General features: G+C 47.1%; 1 protein-coding gene across 4 annotated transcripts in view; it reads right to left on the bottom strand.

The window, feature by feature from the left end:
* Positions 1-3,541: 3,541 nt before the first annotated feature.
* The window catches only part of SRGAP3 (SLIT-ROBO Rho GTPase activating protein 3), a 270,693-nt gene continuing 263,693 nt past the window's right edge, over positions 3,542-10,541 (bottom strand). For all 4 annotated transcript variants that reach the window (XM_063630456.1, XM_055259348.2, XM_063630458.1 and 1 more), the window contains one exon: positions 3,542-8,876. In XM_063630456.1, coding sequence (XP_063486526.1) covers positions 8,463-8,876 — 414 coding nt within the window. In that variant the 3' untranslated portion in view covers positions 3,542-8,462. The remainder of the gene's footprint in view (positions 8,877-10,541) is intronic.

Raw genomic sequence — 10,541 nt, 5'->3', positions numbered from 1 at the left:
TCAGCCAACGCACTGAGTGAGCCCTCAGAGCTGGAGGAAATAATCAAGATCAGCTTCCCCAACCCCCTTGTTTTACAGATGAGGACACTGAGGCCCAGACAGGTGAAGAGACATTCCCCAAATCTGGTAGCCAATGAATGGCAGAATCCTATTGAAGCTTTTTCCTTAGCGCTCGTTCGGTTCAGTCACTCATCAGATGCCCAACAACCTGCTCTTTCTGTCTGCAGAGCATGGAGATGAAGCAGAAACTCTTTAAGGAGCAGAAGCAACCATGGATGAACACAGCAGTCTTTGCTGATTGCCTGGATGGTCCAGGGATGTTACGTAGATCATCCACTCCAGATCACAAACAACCCTGTCGAGCAGAGCCTTCTTAGCCCTGTGTTCCTGAGGAAATGGAGGCTCCGGAGGTTTTGTCACTTGCTAAGGTCAACCAGCTGATACAAGCCAGTGTTGGGATCCACACTCAGATCTGTCTGAATCCAGAGCCTTTGCACTTACACCCATGACTGAAGCTCGTCCAAATCACCCAGCCAGTGTGAAGCATGGGAGTGGGAGATGCTTGGGGTGGGTGGAGGGAGAGTGGCTGGGGTCTAGGGAGCACGGGCCAGGGTCCAGGAAAGCCAGAGACCCTTTCTCTCCCTCAATGTGATCCTGGGACTTGGGACAAGCTCTGGATCTCCTCTGTTCCTCAGTTTCCTCATCTGTAAAATGAACATCCCACCTAATATAATCTCTATGTTCTTGGGAGAGGTGGAGTAGAAAAATGGGAAAATAGAAAATGTTCTCAACAACAGTAAAGACACATGTGGCACTAATGCAAGGAATTGATAATAAGTATTCTCAATGTTAGGGCTTAAAAGAAATGGATGAGTAACAGAGCTATCATAGGTTCCTGAGAGAAGCTGGGATAGACCTTACTGCTAAGGTGGTTGTCAAGGCAAGCAGACCTCCCTGCAGCTAGGCATTTGGGGGCCACGGAATTCTTGCTGGCCTGAAAGTGCTTTAAGTCCCTGCATTTTAAACTCCCTGAGGGTCAGTCTTCTCATTTATTAACTGGGGGTGCTAGCAGAATCTACCCCCACAAGTTGTTTGTAAGAATTCAATGAGGCAAGGCATGTGAAGTGCTTGGTAATGTGTCAACATACAGAACGCAATTGATGGATGTTAACTTCATTATTGTGAAGTTAATGTAGAGTCCATGGACAAGGACAAAATTCTACATATTTGCGTGAGCATTTTTCTAGTGTATCAGTTAGCTATTGCTGCATAGCTAACTACCCTAAGACTGAGAGACTGAAAACCATCACCATTTTATTATTTTTCATGGGCAGCCCCACAATCTGCTTTGGGCAACTTGTATTCTTCCCTGATGCAAAGTCTTGGTGGGGTTGACACCACCCTTGAAAATACAGGTTGCTTAGGCCATTTGTCTATTCCATCCCCTTGGTCTGCTTTCGGGATAAACCTGTGGCTTAATTCTGGTCAGTGAGAATCAGACCCAAGACTACTGAAGCTGAGGAGGTACAGGTAGTGGAAGCTTCAGCAGCCACTGGGCAAACACAAAATAGCAGACAAGCTGTCTGAGCATAAAGTCAACCCAGAGAGCTGAGCAGAGACAAGCTGAAAGAAGAGAACTGCACCCCAGAGACAACACTCACATCCTCACATCATCCTGGGTTTGAAGCCATTTCTAGCCTGGAGTTTCCACCCATGTGGGCCAATAAATTCTCTTTTGCTTAGGGCTGTTTGGGTTGAATAGTTCGTCATTTGCAAACAAAAAATTTCTAAACAGATGTGCAATGGACAATCCCGCAATGGTCTATGCTTTGTGGCTGACAAAATAGTCAAGTAGCTAAAATCTGCCCTTTGTGCCTCTGTGGGTTAGAGACACTGTTCTATTTATCATTGAGTCAAAGTCAATCTTAGAATTCTAGAGTGATCATTTTGTGCAATTAGACTGTATGCAACTTGAGGAAAGGAACTGGGGCTCATCATTCTGTGTCCCCAGCAGCTAACTTGAGGCAAGTTGCATAAAAAGTTGCTTCATACATGCTTGTTGAATGAATGAGAGGCTCCTGATTTGAAGCTTTCAAATGTGTACTGTTGCTATGAGCAAGTAAACAGATTATGGAACACATACAAAGTTTAGCCTCTTAGAAGGTTAGTAGTTTGAATGTGTCCCCCAAATTTATGTGTTGGAAATTTAATACCCAATGCAATAATCTTGGGAGAGGGCACCTAATAAGAGGTGACTGGTTCATGAGGGCTCCACCTTCATGAATCAATTAATGTCATTGCCATGGGTGTGGGATTGTTATCGTGAGAGAAGGTTATAAAAGAGTCTGCCCCTCACACTGTCTCTTTTGCCCTTCTGCCTTCCACCATGAAATGACCCTAGCCAGATGCTAGTGTCATGTTCTTGGACTTTCCTGCCTCCAGAACCATGAGCCAAATAAGCTGTTTTTCTTTATGAATTACCCAGTCTGTTCTATTCTGTTACAGCAACAGAAAATAGACTAAGACATTTTCATAGCAGAGGAGTCTGGAATTAAAAAGAGACCATCATTGAGTGATGAGCGTTTTTGGTGGGAATGAGTCACTGAGGCTGCAAAGAGGCCCTTCCATGAAGATCCAGCAGAGGTTTAATCAGAAAGAGAGACTGAAAACCATCACCATTTATTATTTTTCATGGGCAACCCCACAATCTCCTTTGGGCAACTTGTATTCTTCCCTGATGCAAAGTCTTGGTGGGATATAAAGGCCCTGGAGTATTTTTTGACTGCAGCAAGCAGCAGGCTACCTTCATCATGAAATCCTGCCCCTAATCCTGCTGTAATGAGTACAATGCTCAAATGAGAGGCAGTATGACAAACTTATAAAGAGCATGGGTTTGGAGTTAGGCAGACTGAATTCAAATTCTGGCTTCTCTACTTCCTAGCCTAACCTTGGGCAAGGTGTTTAGCCTCTCAGAGCCTCAGTTTCCTCATCTGCAGGACAGAGTATAATAATGATACTTACCTTCAATGGTGTATTGAGAATTAAATGAGAAAATATAGGTAAAGGGTTTAATCTAGTGGCTGGGACAGAAATAAGTGGTCAATAAACAGTTCACAAACACACACAGGTAAAAACAAAAGTCCAAGAGGTTGTATGATGTTTGTAGACAATGAACATCAAAATGTTGCATGTGCCTTGAGGTATCAGTACCCAGTGGCCTCTGATAATTTATCTTAAACTTTTGAAGACACTTTCTGCAGATGACAGCTACTACTCCCAACTTGCCTTTGCTTTGACATTTCCAAACCCTCTTTCCCCAGCAGTCATCCTACAGTTAGTTACCTTCTTCAGTTAGCTCTACAATGGAAGTGGTCCTCCTTGTAACCTTACCTTCATCTTGTTGGATCTGAGCTAATGGACATTTCAAAGGTGGTTCCTGGGGGAAGCAGGCAGACAGTGTGGACTGGAGGATGGGGACTCCCCCCAGGACCTCTGCACCCCTGATGTGCCACCTCGCCCTTTCAAAAGCCACTGGAGCATGTTTGAGAAAAGTTAAGCTGTTTTATTTCACAGGATAGCTCCACATCAAACCAGCAGGCGCCATCAGAATACGCGAAAGAGGATCCAATCAGACACTCTATAGGACGGGCGTTTGGTCATAAGGTAGAGAAACGATATCCAGAAGAGGGCAACATTTATCATCACGTGGGGACAGGCAACCAGCAATTTCCTAGGGTGGTTTTGGTTTGTTTTTCCTGTCACAATTTGGGGAGGAAGGAAACCAAAGGAAACAAAATAGACCAGCCACTCTGAAGCAATCAGAATCAAACCTATTGCCAAACCATGTAAACAGTCACACTGCCGGGAACAAGGGTCTGGGCAGAAACCCTAGCCAGGATCTACTTCCGTCTAAGGAAGGAAAAGTGCACTCTGGTTGTTCTGGTTCAAGGAACCGCTTTGTTATTTGCCGGAGACAGTTCACACAGAAAGGAGGTGTCAACAAGGGGCAGCGATGGCCATGTGGCCAGTCCCAGAGGGACAGCAGGACACCGGTAGATCAATCTCAGGGAGGTCAGGAGGGCTTGGACCTGACAGCAAAGTCCCTTCTCTCGGCTCCCCTGGGCAGCTTTGGATATGTGGGGAATGTTCTATGTGGCTGCTCAGAGGAGAGGAGACCCCAGAGAACCGGGGAAGTTGACATGAAATGTCAGCATTAGCTCTGCACAGCAGAAAATCAGCTAGGCAACACCTCGGCTCACCCCTTTCTGCCTTTCCTCCTGGCCGCCACCCCCACTCCCAGCCTAGCAGGGGCTAACCCCATGGTTGTGAGCCAGCCACTCTTCTTTCTGGGTTTCTCAGGAGAATGAGGCATTTGCACTAGTGTGGAACCATCTGGATGTGTGAAAAGTTAAGAATAGAAAGACTGAGAGGAAGAACCATTACCCGAGTCCTCGTGTTTTTCCATTAGCTGTGTACATGCACTGAGTGCCACATCACGACCAGGTCACGAGAAGTCCTCCACATTCGTGCCTCCTGAATGACAAAGAAATATACCCAACAAGGCACTCCAAGGGACTCCAACAGAGAAGAAAGCCCCACATAAAGGCCCCTTCCCACACTGGCTCCCCTCTGTGTACCAAAAACCAATTTTAAGTGTTTATAAGGCAGATCTCTGAACTGCTGGTTCCAGCTGATAGCCAAAATATGGCTCAATTTCCCTGTGTCTCTTCCCACTCCGATTTCTTCATTGAATAGAAACCTTTCATCCCTTGGGAATCCATCTCTCTCCTGACCCCTGGCCTGGTGACTTCAGAGAAAAGACTCCAAAGTCTAATTCCCAAGCTCGCAATTCCCTCCAATTGTGCACTCTGTCCGGGGTTCAAAAGGCGCTTCAAGGTGAGAAATCGTTAGCACTGAAACAAGGAAAGGCAAGAATTTTTCATAGAATCCCACAGCTCAGAGCAGCTCTTTAAGAGGAAAAGGGAATAAAAGGGGAAGGGGAGAGTGGGGTAGGAAGCACAGCTTGTTCTCAATTTTATCCAAAAAGCTCTTTAGCGGCAGCTGGGCCACAAGGCCCAGGAAACTAGACCAGGAATTAATTGTCTTTGGTCAGTTTTAAATGAACAACTTGCTGGTTCATTCCTAAAATAGACTGAACATCGGTTATACATAAAGACAAAAGGCTTGACATCAGGATAAGTCAAAGGTTAAGAAAAGAAATCATTCCATGAAGCAAAGAAAAAAAAAATGCCCGTTGTCAACTAACTGATCAGTACGGCTTTCAATAATGGTGATGAACAAGTAGGTAAACACCAGTTCCCCTTGTACAATTGGTTATATTGAAGACTACTAACTAGGTTACTACATTTCCCCCACACTCACTGTACAGTTAGGTATTTGTTTTTACATTGATCTATCTACTAGGTGCAAAGATTTGGTGAGTGGCATTGGCTAAAATTTAATTGTAGCCTTTTTAAAAATTACAATTTCACATTTTAACAGTTACTTTCCAGCATTTAAGCAAATACAGCAATATATAGTGGACTAAAACAGGCAGGAGTCAGAAAGGGAAAGCCAATGTTCAGTGAACGTTGATGGGACTGAGTGCTGTGGAGGGTGAGACATGCATAGTGCCAGATGAGGAAGTGGGAACAGGGGAGGGGGGCGGGAAAGTATTTTTCCACTTGGCCTGCGTCAAGGCTCAGATTTGGGGCTGGATGAGTGGGGAGACGTCTGCCATCTGTGTGTGTACATCCCTAAATGTGAACTCATCAGCCATTTCCCAATGGAAAAAAAAAAGTAGATGCTTAAAGAAAACAGCTAAGACTCCGCCCTCAGAAAATTCAGTGAAAGGCAGGTCCATTTTCAGTAAGAAAAAAACAAAATCAATCAATTCGGAGAAAAATCCACATGGTCTGATTGGTGTTATGTGTATCAGGCAACAGATTTTTCTACCCTGATTGTTGCTTTTCATCTGGCAGTTGTGGCAGATTGCTATATTTTGCCTGGGAGGCTACTGGATTTAGGATCTGGGAGTATCTTGAGGGTAGAAATCAGAAGTCTTGTGTCCTGGCTGGACAGTATAGGGTCCAGCATGCAAACACATGACTTTAAGAGCCTGACGCAGCCTCTGCTCTTAGCCAGTGTCAAATCTTGGGCAGGTCACAGCACAGCCCAAGGCCTTACTCTCTTAAGCTGTAAAATGGCAATATCTTTCTGTGCTCCAAGGCAGATGGCCTTTCATATCCAGGAGTTAAAGAGAAGGGTTCATTCTAGGCCAAACAAGGGAGGTCAAGTTGGACACTGGCCTCTCCCTGAGATCCTTTTTTTGTTTCTTTCCTGATGCTCCCTTCCACTGTGGGGTGTCAAGTCCAGTCCTTCAGACAAGGTAGTGGCTTTACCCTCCTAACTCATCTAGATGCCAGTGACTTAACTAGGTCCCTCCCTTTGGGTGTATTTACCTTTTTGTGGGGGACCAGAGGAGAGGGCACCACTTCATCCAGTGGGCTGAAATGTTAATGATGGAATCCAGGGCTCTTATTAAGATGGGAGGAAAATTCCACTGCTCACTTCTGAAATGCCATTGGGAGGTTTCAAAAAGAAGGGCTGGAGGGTTCTAAGACTTACCTTACTAATGATAATCACAAGAGCATTGTATTGATTCAATGTTTTCCAGTGTACACAGCTTGCTCACTGATGTTTGACCTTTATTACTCTATTTTATGGAGCAGAAAAGTCAGACTCAATGAGGTGGAGTGACAAACCCTAAGTCAGAAGGCTCCTAAGTGCTCGGGGCTGAGACTCAGACTCTGGGTCTTTTGACTCCAAACTTCAGTGGCCTCGAGAGAGAGGAAGCGTGGGAACAGTAGGGAAAAGCCCCTGGGTCTCGCAGGAGAGGGTAAGTAACAGTGGTCCACAGGGCACACAGATTTGCCTGTGTGCCATTATCCAGAAACAGCTCATCTCTGGAAGTGATCAGAAGAGGAGGTAAAATGGAATCAAAGGAGAGCGACCCGGAAGGGCTTTACTCGGCCAAGAGGCAAAGGCCTTGCTGTTACACATGAAGATCATGCACCCATTTCTATCACCACATTTTCATCTACACTAAATGTTCTGGAGGGAGTGGGTGAAGGGGGAGGGAAGGGAAGCTATGTTATTTGTATTAACTCAACTGACAGTGTCCTCTAGGACAGAAAGTGCCAAGGACTGCCCATCCCTGGCCCCAGTCTGAACTGGGCGCTCACAGCTCATGCGTTTCATGCAAGACGGCACCAGCCACAGTGCATCACAGCCTGATTTAAAATGAAAACGATGTGACTCAAAGCCTCCTTGCCTGTTTAGTTCCAAATCTGACACAGTATAATTAGTAGAACCAGGAAAAGAAAAAATTAGTTTGAAAATGATATAAGTTAAACCTCTATAGTTACCACAGATTTATTCCTACAGCGTTTCTAGGTTTTGAAGTATTCCATACCACTGTATTTTTATTTTTCCCTTTTTCCCAACCACATGTAATACTGTGCTACGATGGGGCTTAGGTTCTCACTATCCCCTGTCTCTACACACAAACACAAGGATGTGGTAGTCAGGGGTCTTCTCGCCAACTTTCTCCCGTGCCTTCGGGAGTACAGTTGGCCTTTGGCCTCCGGGTGGAAGGGCAGGGTCTTTGGGGTGGACGGGGGTGGGGATTTCCTATGAAGGGTTCCCCACCTCTGGGAGCAGCCTGCTTGGGGGTACTGCCTGCCCCACCCTTCCTTGAGGGGCAGACTGTTCTGGAAGGCCACGACTTCTGGAGACAGTGGGAGTCTGTTTTTGTTTGTGTTTTTCTGCAGGTTAGTGATATATTGCTTCATTCGCAGTTACTATGGGCCTTTAAGTTCTCCCAGAAAAGTCCCTGCAAATTCCACCAAATAACTCGGTGGGAGATGTTTGGTGGCATGGGTCTGAGGTAAATCTAAGTTTCATAAAAAGAAAAAGGAGATACTATATACACTTAGTATGTGTGTGTCCAGATCTAGTATATGTATATAGATGCATAAATATATATATATACACACACCTACAGACACATACATACATATACATGTGTATATATGCACACATCGATATACACACACATATACGTATGTAGAGAGAATGTCGAGAGAGGAAGTTTCCAGTGACGATATGCGGGAGAAGCCATGTGGTATTTTGCCTCCATGTTAGGAAATGCTGTGGTTGGGGCTGCTCGAGCTCCAGCACTCCTCTGGTCGTCTGTTGACACGCGAGAGGTCCATGGGATTCCCAAGGCTGGACGTGAGCTGCAGCCAGCGCCTGGGCCTCAGCTCTGCACAGACACACCCTCCCAGACTGACCTCTGCCCTCCAAGGCCAGTGTCACTGGGAAGCACGTGGAAGCCACCAAAGCCACCCTGGGCTGCGGTGAGCCACAGTGGGCCATGGCGGTGCGGCCCATCCTGCAGGTCACATGGTGCCCGACTTGTCCGCTGAGCTGTTGGGGAACATCTTCTCGGTGGGCGTCACGGCCGGGCTGCCCACGCCCGAGCTGCTGCTGCTGCTGGACCGGTGCTGGACCACCGGCCGCACAGGCCGCATGGGGGGCGGGCGGAGCTGGGCACCAGCCAGGCGGGCGGACAGGGCTGGCTTGAAGGTGGTCATCATCTCGGTGGAGGAGCTGCTGCTGCGGCGCATGGCGGCATCGGGGTCGCGGATGACGATGGTGTGAAGCGGACTGGCAGGCTCCGAGCTGATGGGGCCTGGCGGGTTCTTCAGGGGCTCCAGGGTGTCCAGCACCACATCTGGCGCCTGCTTGACCGTGTTCTGCCTCTCGAGTTCCCGCAACTCGTGCAGAGCCGTGCTCATGGTCTTCTCGATGTCCTGGGGACAGAGAGAGCTGGGGTCAGCAGAGTCTGGAGACCTGGAGTCAGGTCCTTCCTGTCTGCTAAGCGGCTTCCCTTCTTAGGGAGGTTCCCCAGAAGCCTCGCGGCAGGGATGGAGATTAAGTCCTCAGGATGTCTTATAACCACATGGGAGAACCAATGTGGATAGCCCCTGCATGCTGCCTTGCACAGAAAATAGATTTAATAAGGGCAGGTCAGACTACTGATAAAGAGGGCAGGCTCTGGAGTCAGACACGGATTCAAATCCTGGCTCTGCCACTTTCTTGCTATGTGACCTTATGCAAGTTCCCTCACCCCTCTGAGCCTCCAGAATCCTCAACTGTAAATGGCAGATAACTATAATATGGACCTCAGGGAGTTGATGAGTGCATTAAATGATACAGTCCCTGTGAAGAGCCTGGCCTGACCCCTGGCACAGAGTAAGCACTCAAAAATACTAATGACAATAACAATAATAGCTAACACTGGGCACCAATCCAAACCCTGTCCACTAATAATTCATTTAATCCTCACACTTCTAAGGTAGGAACTACCTTTATGCTCATGTCACACATGAGGACACTGAAGCTCAGACTGGTTAAGTAACTTGCCCAAGGTCACACAGCTAATTAGCAGCATAGCCCAAGTCTGAACCCAGTCAGTTCAGTATTTTTTTAAGAATCTTTGCTCACAGAAAAATTTCTCGGAGATTATATATCAGAATGTTCACAGTGTGCATCCCAGAATAGAGGTACTGCTACTCTCTTCTCTGTATTATAATCAGCAAATTTTGTTTTTTAAAAAGTGGAAATTTTAACAGGCTAGAAAAATCTTCTGCCTACATAATTCCTGAGGATATTATAATATCTGAGAGCTCATCAGGAGAGCACTCTGAAGGACTCAGAGAGAGAGAGCCCCCTGCCATCCAGGGCAGCCTGGGCTCACCATGCCACAGGGCAGCTTCCCTTAGCTCCCGTCCCCTCAGGCCCAAGGTGGTGCTGTAGCTGGAAGGCAGCATTTAACCCAAGAGCCCTTGGGCAGGCCATAAGGCCCTGGACTTTTGAGTAAAAAGACTCTGTGGCCATTTGCTGGCCATGTGACCCTGAGCAAATCTCGATCACTCTGCACCAAATTTTGTTCATCTATTACAATTCCAGACATTTACTGTGAATATGGGGTGAGATAATGGATGTGATGAAGCTTTGTAAACTGCCAGATGGTGGTTTTCAAAATCCTTCTAGCCCAAGAGCCCCACGGGTTCCCATGACTGTTGACTGGGATGCCTCCGCATCCGACAGACATGAGAGGACCTGCTCGGGCTCAACTGGGCCACAGCCCAGCTGGCTTGGCCATCCAGGGCACCGTGAGGGATACTGCCTAAGCCACCACTGGTAGGTGCTGTGCATAACCTCATGGAGGAATGATGACTATTAAGACAGGCTTGCTTTATTGCAAATCCTAAAACCATAAAATTAAATGTATGAGTCTGGTGAAACAGATGGTGGGGTTGGAGCCTGGAGATGCTGGGGCCGGCCCCTTTCTCCACCCTGGTCTTTTACATTCTCTCCTTCCCCTGTCTGCGGGTGGCTTCCTGCCTGCCCTAGGCCCCATGGCAGGCTTCAATCTGGCTGGGGTCAGGATCCCGAGCTCTTGCTCCCCTCAT

The sequence above is a fragment of the Symphalangus syndactylus genome, chromosome 21 (assembly GCF_028878055.3).
Source record: "Symphalangus syndactylus isolate Jambi chromosome 21, NHGRI_mSymSyn1-v2.1_pri, whole genome shotgun sequence".
Lineage (NCBI taxonomy): Eukaryota > Metazoa > Chordata > Mammalia > Primates > Hylobatidae > Symphalangus > Symphalangus syndactylus.
The sequence above is the reverse complement of the archived record's forward strand: the minus strand, read 5'-3'. Positions and strand labels throughout refer to the sequence as shown.